This window comes from Carcharhinus amblyrhynchos, chromosome 8 (genome assembly GCF_965287045.1).
Source record: "Carcharhinus amblyrhynchos chromosome 8, sCarAmb.v2.hapA, whole genome shotgun sequence".
Lineage (NCBI taxonomy): Eukaryota > Metazoa > Chordata > Chondrichthyes > Carcharhiniformes > Carcharhinidae > Carcharhinus > Carcharhinus amblyrhynchos.
In genome coordinates this window covers 88,303,523-88,320,153 of record NC_137331.1, presented here as the reverse complement: position 1 = coordinate 88,320,153, position 16,631 = coordinate 88,303,523, and the positions used below count along the sequence as shown (strand labels likewise).

General features: G+C 40.6%; 1 protein-coding gene across 4 annotated transcripts in view; it reads right to left on the bottom strand.

The window, feature by feature from the left end:
- Nucleotides 1–16,631, bottom strand: part of esrp1 (epithelial splicing regulatory protein 1) — an 88,127-nt gene that overhangs the window by 54,596 nt on the left and 16,900 nt on the right. For all 4 annotated transcript variants that reach the window (XM_080194425.1, XM_080194426.1, XM_080194429.1 and 1 more), the window contains exons 8-11: nt 10,800–10,932; nt 7,701–7,743; nt 5,616–5,917; nt 676–894 (exon numbers count right to left, since the gene is read on the bottom strand). In XM_080194425.1, coding sequence (XP_080050551.1) covers nt 676–894; nt 5,616–5,917; nt 7,701–7,743; nt 10,800–10,932 — 697 coding nt within the window. The remainder of the gene's footprint in view (nt 1–675; nt 895–5,615; nt 5,918–7,700; nt 7,744–10,799; nt 10,933–16,631) is intronic.

The following is a 16,631-nucleotide window of genomic DNA, read 5'->3' as shown; positions in this document are numbered from 1 at the left end:
ATCTCTCAACGCCTATTTCTACCAAACTTTTACTATAAGGACTCCAATTGAGAAGTTGATGGAATACTCCTTTAAACAATAAAAACTGTTTCCAATGTTGTGTATTAAACATTCATAAATTCTAAACAGAAATATCTGGGCCAGAGTTCTCTGGGCATTCATGGCCTCACTGCTGCCGCAAGTGAGGGGTGAGATTTTGGCGCTCAGCCAAATCTCCATTCACTGCAGTGGGACCAGAGATTCCTATCAGTGTGAATGGCTGGAAAATTTCAGCCCTGATCATCAAAACAGCATTTAAACTCAGTCACCATTCATGATATTAGCATGTAGAATTTGTACACATCAGTAAGGCAGCTTTATCACTAATTTAGGCATTGAACAGTTTCAAACAAATGCGTTAATGCCTCTAAACATGTGAAAGAATGTCAGACGATTTGTTCTTTCCAATAACAATCAGTTTTAGGCAATAACCATATCAATAAATTAATAAACCAAAACAAGCCACCTAGAAAATGAACTTTATATGACATTAATATTATTGGATTACTTCTCCTAATGTTACTCTAATTTGGAACAGGTTTCCCTCTTAGCTTGAAAGTCATATTTACCGCTTAATACTATTGACACTATAAACATGATTAGAGGTTCTTGAGAAAATTTGATTTAATCTCTTACCTGCTGATTTAACACCATGTGTACACCATGAGGTCGTATATCACAAGTAAATTCACCCAAGAACTCTAGAATGTCTTCAATGGTGGCAGCATAGGGTAGGCCTCGCAGACGGATGCAGTCTCGCAAATTAGTTGAAGGCACAAATGGCTGAGGGAGCAAAGGAATGATGGGAGCGGGTGCTATGGGCATGAGGGAAGTGGAAGTATACCTGTTAAGGACCTGTATGGAATTCAAACATCCAAAAAGTTAGATATTTAAAATTCAGATAGTTTCCTTAGATTTCAGATCTCTGAAACTACCAATTAGTAACACAAAAACTTGAGTCATATCTTGTTCTTCAACTTAAAACATTACTAGCTTGCATAAATAAATAGATTTTATTACACCTCCTATTAAACACGTTTATACTTTGTAATGTAATTTACATTAGTTTAAAAAAGGTAATTAGCATAATTTGTCAATTCCAACTCTCCTAACCTGTTCAGCATATCTTTCTATGCCATCTTCCCCCTCATATGTTAAATGCATCTGTGTCACTCATATCCACTACTCCCTACTCTAGTAGGTTCACATTCTTACCATTGTGTGAATAAAGAAGTTTTGTCTATAATGCACATTGGATATTTTGCGTTTGTTTTTTTTATTTGTTCAGGGGATCTGGGTGTCACTGGTTGAATCAGCATTTGTTGTCCATCCCTAATTGCCAGACAACTGATAGTTTGCTCAGCTATTTCATAAGGCATATAAGAATCAACCACATTGCTGTGGGTCTGCAGTCACATGAAGGTCAGACAAAGCAAGGGTGGCAAATTTCCATCCTAAAAGGACATTAGAGAACCAGGTGGGGTTTTATGGTTTCATGCTCATCATTTGATTTTTAATTCCAAATTTTTATTCACTTCAAATTCCACCTTCTGCCATAGTGGGATTTGAATCCTGGAGCTCAGACCATTGCTCTGGGTCACTGGATTACTAGTCCAGTGACAATACCACAATGCTACCGCCTCCCCTCTGGCCTTGAATTTTGGTGACGTTCACCAATGTGTTGTATTTTCAGAAGATACTTTCCATCAGTTGTGAAAGGGGGAGTCGGACACTGCAGGGACCTGTTGGCATGGAGGGAAGCTTGATGGATTGAGAGAAAGGCATTCTGCTTCTCTTGGCTCACCAGCAGTGCAGTAGAGGGTCTTCCCTGATGGATTCGGCCTTTCCAAGCCTCCTTTCAACTGCTAGATTTCCCATAGCGTTAAAACCAAAAATTAGGATAATTTGGAGTCTGTCTTTTTAAAACAAACACACCCGTCAACTCAGACTGATCAAGACCTTTGATCTGAAACCTCAGAGCACCCTCCATACTCTCATCCCATGTACTTCCCGTGTTGGAGATCTCTTCTGCCTCCCAAAGATACACAAGGCAAACACACCTGGCTGTCCCATTGTATCGGGCAATGGGAACCCGTGCGAGAATTTCTCCAGCTACATCGAGGGCATCCTGAAACCCATTGTACAAAGAATCCCCAGTTTTTGCACGACACTACAGACTTCCTATAGAACCTCAGCACAGGTGGAGCAGTTGAATCAGGAGGACTCCTCTTCACATTGGATGTCTTGGCACTGTACATCGGCATCCCCCACGACGATGGCATTGCTGCAACTGCCTCAGGACTCAACGCCGACAACTGCCACTCTCCAGTTGCAATTTTACAACTCATCCACTTCATCCTGGACCACAATGTCTTCACCTTCAACAACCAGTTCTTCATCCAGGCACATGGAACAGCCATGGGGACCAAATTTGCACCTCAATATGCCAACATCTTCACAAGTTCGAACAAAACCTCTTCACCACAAAGGATCTTCAACCTATGTTATACACTAGATAAATCGATGACATTTTCTTCCTTTGGACTCATGATGAACAATCACTGAAACAACTATATGATGACATCAGCAAGTTCCATCCCACCATCAAGCTCATCATGGACTATTCTCCGGAATCAGCTGCATTCTTGGACACATGCATCTCCATCAAGGGCGGTCACCTCAGCACTTCACTGCACCGCAAGCCCATGGATAGCCTCACGATGCTCCACTTCTCCAGCTTCCACCCTAAACATGTTAAAGAAGCCATCCCGTACAGACAAGCCCTGCTCAGATGAGGAGGATCGCAACAGACACCTCCAGACGCTGAAAGATGCCCTCATAGGATATGGTGCTCGATTCATTAATCGACAGTTCCGATGTGCCACAGCGAAAAACTGCATCGATCTCCTCAAAAAATAAACATGGGACATTGTCGTCTAGTACTTCCCTGGAGCGGAGAAGTTACAACATCTTCTCCGGAGCCTTCAACATGTCACTGAAGATGAACATCTCGCCAAGTCCATCTCCATACCCCCACTTGACTTCAAACAACCGCACAACCTCAAACAGACCATTGTCCACAGCAAACTACCCAGACTTCAGGAGAACAGTGACCATGACACCACACAATCTTGCCAAGCAACCTCTGCAAGACATGCCAGATCATCGACACGGATGCCAACATCTCACGTTAGAACACCATTCACCAGGTATACAGTACATACTCTTGCAACTCAGCCAATATCATCTACCTGATATGCTGCAGGAAAGGATGTTCCAAGGCATGGTACATTGGGGAGACCATGCAGACGATGAATGAACACCACTCGACAATCACCAGGCAAGAGAGTGTTCGCTTCCTGTTGGGGAACACTTCTGCGGTTGTAGGCAATCAGCCTCCGATCTTCGGGTAAGTGCTCTCCAAGGCGGCCTTCACGACACACGACAACGCAGAGTCACTGAGCAGAGACTGATAGTCAAGTTCCGCACACAAGGACAGCCTCAACCGGGATCTTGGGTTCATGTCACACTATCTATAACCCCCATGACTTGCCTGGGTTTGCAAAATCTCTAACTGTCCTGTCTGGAGACAATACGCATCTCTTTAACCTGTGCTTAACCCTCTCTCCACTCATACTGTCTGTACATTTAAGACTTGATTACCTGTAAACAGAATTCCCACTTACCTGATGAAGGCAGAGTGCTCCTAAAGCTAGTGGCTTTTGCTACCAAATAAATCTGTTGGACTTTAACCTGGTGTTGTGAGACTTCTTACTGTCTTTAAAACACTACAGGAACAGCCACCCCTTGAAAGTATTTTGGTCATTTATTTAAATGAGAAGTTAGAATGTTGCCCACTGTAAGCCCCTAACCATCCTGGAGCATTTTAACCTCCCAGGGTGATTAGGGGGCTATGATCTTTTACAAATGGGTAATAGGCCAATTTGTAATTTTAATGACGAGACCTAAAGTATCTAAACTCCCTTGGTGAAAGTCACTGCACTGATGTTTAACTATTGTTAAATTATCACCAAACCCGCTGGCAAGATCTTTGAAGAGTATCTTAATTAACACAACATTGTCTTATAAAGTTATGAGACAATTGCTTATCAGCAAGTGTTATTTGAATTACCACAATAAAAAGCTCAAAACATAACTGATAGAAGTGTGTTAACCCAATGACCATAAATTCTTGGTATACTAGAAGTATACTAATACACTACAGGAAATATCATGCTTACATTATTGTGCTTACTACTTATTTCTCACATCGCTAACAATGTAGTCTACTCCTGATAATTCACAGCTTCTCTTGCAACAATGGCTGAAAATTTAAATAGCAAGGAAAACAGTTGTAACTTGATATTGGAGATTAACTATCCAAGCAATCTATTTTAAAAAAATCATGGGATGTGGGCATCACTGGCTAAGTTAACATTTATTGCTCAACACCAGTTGCCCTCGAGAAGGTGGTGGCAAGTTGAACCGCTAGAGTCCACGTGATGTAGATACACCCATAGTGTTCTCGGATTTTGACCCAGCACAAGTGGAGGAACAGTGATATATTTCAAAGTCATGATGGTGAGTGGCTCGAAGAGTTGTGTTCACATGTGTCTGCTGTCATTCATAATAAATCAGCAGTGAAACCTCTAAACTGGAAAAACAATTACTTGACCACTCTGCTCATCATTGTACTTTACTGAAAGCTCTGTACCAACCATGTATTTCGCAGGTGATGTTCTTGGTCTTTTTTCCTTCTCAGGGACAAGAGAATTCCACACTGTGAACTGAATCTAGTTAAAGGTTACCTAGTCTTCCTTCTTTTCTTCATGCTTTGTAAGATTCCACAAACAATTTTCAGTTTCCAGTACTTTAAATAAATGGCTATTCTTTCTATAATGTATGGATAGTTGGACCATTAAATTGGATGTTGTAGTGGCATGCCCATCAGATCAGGAGATCAACTCCTATTTCAGGCCAATTGCTGAAATCAGTTTCTCAGGCAGAGCACCCAAACTAGGAGCCAAAAAAAAGGTAAATTAAACCTTACTTAAAGGAAATGAACATTAGTTCTCCCAATTGTATTGTATCTCCCAACAGTTATCCAGTTCATTTTAAATGGATTACCATCCGTCTAATGAACAGAAACTAAAGAAGAATGCAGTATGATATATCTGTTGATGATCTATCTATAACAGTGGAACTGGCCAGGTGGACCACCACAACCTCTTCTATCCCTTATACTCCTAACCTTATACACCGTTCATGAAACCACGTGTACATAGGTATCATCAATGAAAAAGGCTTTTTTCAGGAATGCAGTAAAAGAGCATGAAAAGACAAATGATTTCAAAGAACTGTCAAAATAAAGCATGTGCCTTCCATAAGGTTTCTTGCTCCACTTAATTATGATGCTCAAATAAAAGAAACATTGTCACCTGTGCCTGCTATTGTGGACCACATTTAAATAGGCATGTTCTTTATGAAAAAGTAAAGTTTGAAAGAGATGCTGTGACAGCATTTTCATTTCATGTCTTGAATTATTGAAATGAACTTGAAATGTATAGAGTACTAACCTGTTGTACCTCAGCTGCTGTACTCCTGAACAGTTCAATGTATCGCTTTCCCAACATATCCTTGTGTTTCTTGAGTGCATTTTGGGCATACTCCTCGCAGGCAAACAATACAAAAGCATCACCCGTTGGCCTCTCATCTGGATACTTGACAAAAAGAATTCCCTCTTTTCCACCTGTTACTGGGCAATTTGATCCAAAAAACGTCAAGACTTCCTCTGCTGTAGCTGTGAATGGAAGACCACGCATACGAATAATGACTTGATTCTCCTTCGATAAGAACTGAGCTACTTCATTGGAGGTACCTAGAAAAATACAATATGAGTTTAAGGCATAATAATAGGAAAATAATAAACTAGCGTCCAAATAAAACACATTATGTGAGCATCTAATCAGAAGTGACTTTTAGACTAAAAATTAGCCAAATGAATTAAGTGAGCAATAGGACCCAAAATGGAGAGTGATACTTTGATGGATGTCTGCAGTTGGTGCATTTCTCATCCTTTGCATGCAATGGTTTTTTAAGCTGTAAACTCATCTTCCTAGAGTGTAATCTGAGGCACTAAATCAATGACTGGTCGCCAGCCTACACCCACACCACCACACGTGCACATACAAGGATGAATGTAGGACCAAGATGGTACTGTAATGTCCTGATGATTTTCCTGCCAGTAACAATTACTTGGGGCATGCACGAAGAGAGAAGATGGATAATGGCAGATGCCTGTGGAACTGTACCCTAGTCAACTTCATCAGGAGAGCAGGAAAAAATGGAGAACGATTAAAAGATAAGGATATATATTGTTTGTTTGTTTATCAAAAGCTAATAACTGATATGGCTGACTACCAGCTATGCTCCCAGTTAATTCCGAAAATCTGTTTTTTTGTTTTGATGACTGCTAGGTTGTCAAATTCAAATAACCAAAATGAAATTCAAAATCAGAACTGCCCAGTCAGATTTCATTACAACATTTATCTTTCTGTACCTTTTGATTCCTCAAAATTCAGCATTCAATTTCTGCGCTGAGACATTGTACCAAAGCATTGATATATGACATAGTTGTGGTAACTGCCAGCCTAACTAAATCCCAAAGGGGAATTTAAACAAACTATCACAACAATTTGTAGACACAAAAATTTCAAACCACTGAGATTTTAAACAACAAGTTTAAACATTTATTTAAGAAAACTTAAGACAAACAGTATGTTTACAGAGCTAATAGTAGTTATCCAAACTTTTCCGAAAATATTTCTGCTCAAGTTAAACTCTGAGCTAAACAACCCTTTTAGGCAACAGTCCTCAGATTATCACAAAAAAGTTCAGTAGGATTACCACAAACATCTACTGTGCTACAGTATTTCTCAGGCTTCTCCCTCAATACTGAAAATCCAAGGCTTGTATCAAACCTTGCAGACACAAAACTTGTCTTCTCTGAGGGTGGCTGCTTTCTTCACAGGTCTGACTCAGCACACATCCTCTTCAGGATCTCGTGGCCACGCCTACATATAAAGCCTTCAATCTCTCTTTAAATATGTTTTCCCCCTTTCATCTTTAAATCTATTGCTTTTACATCCCTGTGAAAATCTCCTTTCCCAGAATATGCAGAACTTTCATATAATTTTTATGGATTCTACTTTTGGATAAAAATAAACTTAATACTCTGCTTTATTATTACAATCGCCAATTGTACATTTTTCTTCTGAAATAAATAGTTAAAAACTTAGTCATTTCCTTTAGCTTCCTAATGCAAATTTCCATTCATGCCTCTCACTGGTATTCCATCTTAACTCTGCTCATCTCCACATCAAAATACTTGCTTCCATACCTAACCCATTTGTGATGCTTTTAACCTTGTATCCTGTCTTCAGCCTAATTTAGTCGCACCAATACAAAACACACAAGCCTGTTGCACAGTATTTTCCCAATATCACTGGTATAATATTTTCATCATGTGCAAGATGCCAATCTTATCCTCCTTACTATGAGCATATCTTGTTCATCTCGAGTAATAAAATATGAATTTCTACATTATTGGATGGCAAAGTAATATCACATTAAGAGAAAGTATGCTTCAGTAGTTAATTTACCTCCAGCAATTTTCAAAAAATCTTCCCCTGTTGCCTTGTATACCTGTTAAAAGATTTAACAATGAGAATATTGCACAAATTCACTGTTGTGTTCCCTATAGTATAAACTTGGCTATATTTCAAAAGTACTTAAGTGGCTGTAAAGTGCTTTGGAACATGCAGCATGCCATAAAAGATAATACATAAATGCAAGTTGTTTTTTATTGATGCATAAAGATTTTATAAAATTCAGAGGCATTAAAAGGTTTAATATTCAAGTGCAAATTAATTCATCACATGGAATACATTCTACATGTTGCATTTAAAATGTTTTAAAAATTCAAAATAGTGGAACCAAGAGGGTGCATGCTAGATTGAGAGAGGGCATCAATTCACAATATAATTGACCCATCTTATTTCTCACATTCAGAATATCACCCCACTGCAGCATCTATGTTTCTTAAATAATACCACTGTTCCCATTTCCACTGTTCTAGCTAGAAGTCTATTGTGTGTGTGGATCATCATGTGATGATTAACTTCTCTATATCAATATTAAAATTATATTTAACCAGTTAAGCTCATGACCCATTATCTTGCCATAGATCGAGTGCAACAGAGGCTCACCAGACCAATCCCTGGGATGGAGGTTTGTCCTATGAGATGAGATTGAGGAGCATCTGTGGAGAGAGAATAGACCCAGCGATTCGAGTCTGGATGACTCTTCATCAGAGCTAAGAGTAAAGAAAATCAGAAGAGATTGATACAATGAGGTGGAGGGCTGTAATAGAACAAAGGGAAAGTAAATGAAGGCAAAGAAGGCTGACAGAAGTGCTATAAGTGGTCAGAATGTGTGAACAGAGGTACAGATGGTTAAGACAGTTGCGCGTAGAAGATGGGGGGGGTGCTGGGCTGGCGGGTTGGGGGGGGATGCAGGCGGGGAGGGAAGGGGGAAGCAGAGAGTGAGAAAGAAGAATGATAAAAATGGATGAATTAGATGAAAAAAAGAAACAGAATGAAATAAAATAACTGGAAATGGGGTGGAGGGGACAGTTCATGCTTTGAAGTTGTTGAATTCAATGATCAGTCCAGAAGGATGTAAAGTGCCCAATTGGAAGATGATGTGCTGTTCCTCCAGTTTGTGTTGGGGTTCGCTAAAACATTGTCTGCCCTTTTACCTCCTCCCTGCTCATCATCCCAGGTCCTAAACACCCCTTTCAGGCAAAGCAGCACTTCCCATGCACCTCCTTCATTCGCTGCTCCCAACGTCTATTCTACATTGAAGAGACCAAATGCAGACTGGGTGACCGCCTTGCTGAACACCTTTGGTCCATCCACAAGCAGAACCCAGATCTTCCTGTCGCTTGCCACTTCAACGCACCACCCTATTCTCTTGTCCATATATCCGTCCTTGACCTTTTGCAATGTTGCCCTTAGGGCAACTACCTTAACCACCTGTACCTCGGTTCTGCCATTCACACATTTTGACCACTTAATATTTACTTTTAGCACCTCTCTCAGCCTCCTTTATCCTCATTTACATTCCCTTTTTCTATTATAGCCCCCACCCCATCCTCATTGTATAAATTTTTTCTGATTTTCTTGCTGTTAGCTCTGACGAAGGGTCACGCAGACTTGGAATGTTGACTCTATCCTCTCTCCACAGATGTTGTCAGATCTGCTGAGATTTTCCAGCATTTTCTGTTTTCGTTTCAAATTCCAGCAACTGCAGTATTTTGCTTTTATCTCAGAGATTGAGGAGACTGGGCCACTATTTTTGGAATTTCAAGAAATGAGAGTTGATCTAATTGAAACTTACAAACTTCTTGCAGGTGCAATGGACTGGATGTAGATAGAATGCTTCCCCTGGCTGGCGAGTTTAGATTTAAATTCAACGAATCAATGGATTTATTAAATGCAAATTGTGTTTGGCTAAGTTGAGCGAATTCTTTAATGAGGTAAAAGAAGCTTGATCAAGGTGGTGCAGTATACGTTGAATACAAAGTGTCACAGAGGTTTTTAAAGAAGACTGAAGCCTATGGAATTAAGGAGAAAGTGCAGAATTGACTTAGTTATATAAAGCAGAGAATGGTATATGGATATTTTTCTGACTAGGAGGTGGCTTACAGTGGTGTTCCTCAAAGGTCAGTTTTTGGTCCATATTCTGTAAATTTCATAAATGATCTGACAGCAGCATAATGAAATTTGCATTTAAATAAAATTGTACCAAATGGAGAGGATAGCTGTAGACTTCAGGATGATGGACAGAAGCATGGCAGATGGAGTTCAATGTGGAGGACTATAAAGTGGTGCTCTTTGGGAGGACAAATGTGGAACGAAAGTATTTCATAAACGGCACGATTTTGAAAAATGAGTAACTTTTCCCTTGATTGTTTTCCTATTCCAAAAACATTCATCACTTCAATTTAGAATTCGACAAACCATACACTAACTTAAAACTAATATTTCCCATTTTTATCTACAAAAATGCTATCTGACTATTCATCAAGCAGTTGATTTCATTACTTGAATATACTTGAACTGATGTCAGTGTTTCATATCTCAACTGCTAACATTGTGCTCTTGTAAATAATTGTTAGACGTATGAGATGATGAATGGGATGGATAGGATAGAGGTGGAGAGACTCTTCCCGCTCAAAAAAGACAGTAGGACTAGGGGGCACAGCCTCAAGATAAAGGGGAGGCGGTTTAGAATGGAGTTGAGGAGGAACTTCTTCACTCAAAGGGTGGTGAATCTCTGGAATTCTCTGCCCGTTGAAGTGGTGGAGGCTGCCTCGCTAAATATTTTTAAGAAGCGGGTTGATGGGTTTTTGATAAGAGAGGGGATTAAGGGTTATGGGGAGAGGGCGGGAAAGTGGAACTGAGCCACAATAGGTCAGCCATGATCTTATTGAATGGCGGGGCAGGCTCGAAGGGCTAGATGGCCTACTCCTGCTCCTATTTCTTATGTTCTTATGTTCTTATGTTATCTTGAAAATATAATGTCCAACATGGCAGCGCAGGAAGATTTTGGGAATTTGCAGAAATTTTACCGAGATGCAAATGTACAGTTTATCCATTACCTAGCAACTCTAGATTTAAGGAATACACAATATATACCTCAATATATCGGTTTCCCATGTGATGTTTGTGTCTTTGCAGTGCCAGGTCTCTGTGTTCGTCATTAATGAATCTCACAAGAGCTTCTCCATTCCTTCTTCCATGTGAATTTAGGCAGAGTGCAGCACCACCCCTTCAAATACAAAAAGCACCATCCATACCATTAAGGGCTGCAAAATGACAATTACACAAATGCTTCTACAAATTTCAGAACTTGAAGTTAATAAATTTTGTCCTGAAGAAAGGATTCCAGGGAAGTGCCGGAAGATTGAAAAACGGCTAATGTTACGCCATTGTTTAAGAAGGGTGGCAGGCAAAAGGCGGGGAATTATAGGCCGGTTAGTTTAACGTCTGTTGTAGGAAAAATGTTAGAATCCGTGATCAAGGAGAAAATAGCAAGGCATCTTGAGGAGAATTGTTTGCTAGAGCAGACGCAGCACGGTTTCGTTAAGGGGAAATTGTGTCTGACAAATTTATTGGAGTTCTATGAGGATGTGTCTAGGGTGGTGGATAGAGGACAGCCGGTGGATGTGGTCTTTCTTGATTTTCAGAAGGCGTTTGACAAGGTGCCTCACAAGAGGTTATTGCAGAAGGCCAGGGGGCATGGAGTTGGGGGTAGGGTGTTAGCGTGGATAGAGGATTGGTTGTCAAATAGGAGGCAGAGAGTGGGGGTCAGTGAGTGCTATTCGGATTGGAGGTTGGTGACTAGTGGAGTGCCCCAGGGGTCGGTGCTGGGGCCTCAGCTATTCACCATTTATATAGATGATCTGGAGGGAACCGAGTGCATGGTGTCGAAATTTGCTGATGACACCAAGATTGGTGGAACGGCAAATTGTGCAGAGGGTGTGGAGAGTCTGCAGAAGGATCTAGATAGGCTGGGCGAATGGGCCAGGAACTGGCAAATGGAATTTAATGTTGGCAAGTGCGAGGTTGTCCACTTTGGTAGGAATAATGGTAGGAAGGACTATTACTTACATGGCGCAAAACTGCAGCATGCGACGGTGCAGAGGGACCTCGGGGTCCTTGTCCATGAGTCGCAGAAACCCAGCCTGCAGGTGCAGCAGGTGGTCAGGAAGGCGAATGGGATGCTGGCCTTCATAGCGAGGGGGATTGAATATAAAAGTAGGGAGGTCTTGCTGCAGCTGTATAGGGCACTGGTGAGGCCGCAGCTGGAGTACTGTGTGCAGTTTTGGTCGCCGCACTTACGCAAGGATATTTTGGCCTTGGAGGGAGTGCAGAGGCTGATTCCGGAGTTGAGGGGGTTGAACTATGAGGAGAGGCTGAATAAACTAGGCTTGTACTCGTTAGAGTTTAGAAGAGTGAGGGGAGATCTCATTGAGACGTATAAGATGTTGAATGGGATGGATAGGATAGAGGTGGAGAGACTCTTCCTGCTCAGAAAAGACAGTAGGACTAGAGGGCACAGCCTCAGGATAAAGGGGGGGTGGTTTAGAACGGAGTTGAGGAGGAACTTCTTCACTCAAAGGGTGGTGAATCTCTGGAATTCTCTGCCTGTTGAAGTGGTGGAGGCTGCCTCGCTCAATATTTTTAAGACGCGGGTTGACAGGTTTTTGATAGGCAAGGGGATTAAGGGTTATGGGGAGAGGGTGGGAATGTGGAACTGAGCCACGATAGATCAGCCATGATCTTATTGAATGGCGGGGCAGGCTCGAGGGGCTAGATGACCTACTCCTGCTCCTATTTCCTATAAGTCCCCAGTGTAAGCACTTAAAGAGCTTCCATGTAGTTAAGTGTAGAATTTGTAATAATTCTGATGCTTTTCACTTGAGTTAAATGATCAAAACTAAATTTTTGCACTGATTAAGTGTAAATTTTAATCTGATATTTGATTAAAATAATCTCAAGGTGAAAATTGTACTATTCATTTCATCCAATAAAGCTCTTTCATAATCAACACTGCATTGACATAAAATTGTTATTCAAACAAAAACACAACACACAATTATAGCTTAAGCATTAAAAAGGTAATGTACATCTTTGAAAGTCAAATTGTTCAAAACATTATCAGAGAGATTTTTTTAAAAAAAAGGATTTTTGTGAATTTATCATTCAAACTGTGTGCAAACAATATAACTGCTGCTATGGATCTCTGTATAAGCGGATATTGGATATTTCCAGTAATTTACTGGACAGTCATCTAATAGGATATTTCAGAAGAGATCAATAATTGTTAGAAGTTCAAGAAGCTTATCTTTGTCATGTCAACTTTGTGATTAGATTACAGTTTTACTGCAGATACCTAATTATAACAATAATAAAAAAGTGATTTATTAACATTTAATTCTTTCTTAAGCTATTTTGTGTTTCTTTCCCTTTAATCAATGTCTGTAGTTTCAATAAGTTGTATTTACAATGATGAGACCATGTCATGTGGGATCTGCAAGAATATCATATCTTGAGAAACATTTAATCTATCATGTTGGGATTCAACATATGTCATTTATAATGTAGAAATACAACCAGTATTACTTTTGCAAATGGAACTTCATTATTTACAAATTTTGATAGTGAGTTAGAGGCAACTTAGTCTCCATTTTAAACTGGGTATTTGCAAAACTTATACCATTACAATGCATGCGCAATAACCAATGGCTTAATTATTGACTAATATACAATTTAGAAATTGAGAAATCGAAGCACAAATACGACAATGAATCAACCTCCATTGTTCTCTGGGGTAGACAATTCTGAAGGTCCTTTGAGAAAATAAATTCATCCTCCCATCAGTCTCAAATGGAGGACTCATTATTAAACCATGTCCCCTAGTTTTAGATTCCCCACAATGGGAAACACCCTCTCAGCGTCTATCTGCAAAAGCTCCCCATCAGAACCTTATACATTTGTAGATGATCATCTCAACACCAGTGAATACAGGCACAAGCTGATCAACCTTTCCTCATACAATTCCTTCATCAAAGGAATCAGCCTAGCAAACTCCTCTGAATAGCCTCCAGTGCAAACATATTCTTCCTTAATTAAGGAGACCAACACTTTGCACACAATTCTCTAGGTGTGTTCTTATCAACATCCTGTCCAGTTGCAGCAAAGACTTCCCTACTTTGATGCTCCATTCCTCTTGCAACAAAGGCCAACATCCCATTTATCTTCCTGATTACTTGCTGCACCTACATGATGCTTTGTGATTCACGTACAAGGGCACCAGATCCCTCTGTGCTGCAGCATTCTGTAGTCTCTCAATTTAAATAGTATTCCACTTTACGAATCTCCCTGCCAAAGTGGACAGGTTCACAGCTTTCCACATCATACACCATCTGCTGAACTTTTGCTGGCTCACTTCCTTAACGTGGGGTTTTATGTCTATCTTGGTCTAATTTGCAAATCTGGCTACAACGCAGTCACTTCAAAGTCATAACATAAATTGTCTTTTATCTACATTGTAGAGACTCCTGTGGCACTCCACTAGTTACAGTTTGCCACATTGATAATAATTCAGTTACCCCAATTTTCCTTTTCCTGTTAGTTAGCCAATCCTCTATCCAAGCAAATGAATCATTCCAACACGACCTCTTACCTTGTGTAGAAAATTTCCATGTGGCACCTTATCGAATGCCTTTGAAAATCCACTAGTTCCTTCACCCTGCTTACTTCATCCTCAAAAAAACTGATAATTTTGTCAAACACAACTTCTCTTCTACAAAACCAGGTTGACTCTGCCTGGATAATTTTCTAAATGCCCAGCTACTACTTCCTTAATTCCGCCATTTTCCTAAAGACAGATGTTAGGCTAATTGCCTATAGTATGCTCCCTCCTTGCGTGGGCGATACATTTGCAGTTTGGACCTTTCCAGAATTTCAGGAATTTTGAAAGATTCCAACCAGTGCATCTTTGGAGATTCGCCATCTCCAAAGCTACTACTAAGATGCTAGGATGCAAGCCATCAGGTCCAGGGGACCCATCAATCCTACAGCCTCCCCAGTACCTTTATATCACAATAGTGATAGTTTAAGTTCCTCCCTTTCTTTTGCCTCTTTTTTCCTATTATTCTTGGGATCCTTTGAGTCTTCTATTGTGAAGAAAGCGGCAAAATACTTGTTCAAAGTCTTTGCCATTTCCATGTTTTCCATTATTAATTCCCCAGTCTGATCTTCCTGGATATGTATATAAAAGGGGAAACTATTTTTAAATTTCTTGCAAGTTCTCTTTTTTTCCCCCCTTTGTCTTTAAATCACCCAATGTTGATTTCTGAAAAAAATTCCTATCTTCTGGCCTACCGCTAATCTTTGCAGGATTGTAGCTTTTTTCCCCCCACTGATGCCATCCTTAATTTCTTTAGTTAACCATAGATTTTCACCATCTTTCTCTCAGTCTTTCTTTCTCAGTGAGATACATCTTTGTTGACAGTTATGAATTCTCTCTTTAAATGTCTGACATTGCTTATCTGTTATGTTTTATTCTAACACAAGTATTCAGCTTATGTATCTAAATGTCCAGTAGTTAGGTTCTGTGTGTTGTGTCTCAATGGTTCTTGTTAAGTTGAGATATATAATTTAGTATTTGATTAGTTTGCTTTGACAAGTTAATAGAAAAAAAATGGTGTACTTCAGTCCTAGTGAACTGCAATTAAATACATTATCACCTTACATCCAAGGAGTTCATTTTATATTTCTAATTACCATCAAGGGACAGCTGTGACTGGCAGGCTGCAAAACCTGCACCACATGGGAATGTCAGGATATCGTCCCTCCCCTGGACGCTTTGCAGGAAGCACCACCAGCTGCTTGAACTCCAACTGAGGATTTCTGAGCAGCTGCAAAGTGCAAATATATATTTACACAGTTATCCACATCAACTGCACATTGTCAGGAATAAATATGTACTTTTCCTGAATTATGCAGTGGTTGAAAGTTTCCAGCACTGTAGGGGGTAGTCAGCCCACAACCAAAAATAATTCAGCAAACTACAAAGGCAGGAAAAGACTTGAAGTAAGAATCCTCAGGTAGCATGGGAGTCTCAAAACAACAGCATTGAATACTGATGAAGACAATGATGCCTTCATGGTGTATGGTGAGATAAAAGACTAAGCATAGGAATACAGTAGTAGTTTGAAATTCAACCATCCAGGGACAGACAGGAAGTTCTGCTACTGTTGATGTGAAAGTCATTACTGGAGTTCTATGAGGATGTGTCTAGGGCGGTGGATAGAGAGGCGGTGGATGTGGTCTTTCTTGATTTTCAGAAGGCGTTTGACAAGGTACCTCACAAGAGGTTATTGCAGAAGGTCAGGGGACATGGAGTTGGGGGTAGGGTGTTAGCGTGGATAGAGGACTGGTTGTCAAATAGGAGGCAGAGAGTGGGGGGTCAATGGGTGCTATTCGGATTGGAGGTTGGTGACTAGTGGAGTGCCCCAGGGGTCGGTGCTGGGGCCTCAGCTATTTACCATTTATATAGATGATCTGGAGGAGGGAACTGAGCGTATGGTGTCGAAATTTGCTGATGACACCAAGATTGGTGGAACGGCAAATTGCGCGGAGGGTGTGGAGAGTCTACAGGAGGATCTAGATAGGCTGGGCGAATGGGCCAGGAACTGGCAAATGGAATTTAATGTTGGCAAGTGCGAGGTTGTCCACTTTGGTAGGAAGAATGGTAGGAAGGATTATTACTTACGTGGAGAAAAACTGCAGCAGGCGACGGTGCAGAGGGACCTCGGGGTCCTTGTGCATGAGTCGCAAACACCCAGCTTGCAGGTGCAGCAGGTGGTCAGGAAGGCAAATGGGATGCTGGCCTTCATAGCGAGGGGGATTGAATACAATAGGGAGGTCTTGCTGCGGCTATATAGGGCATTGGTGAGG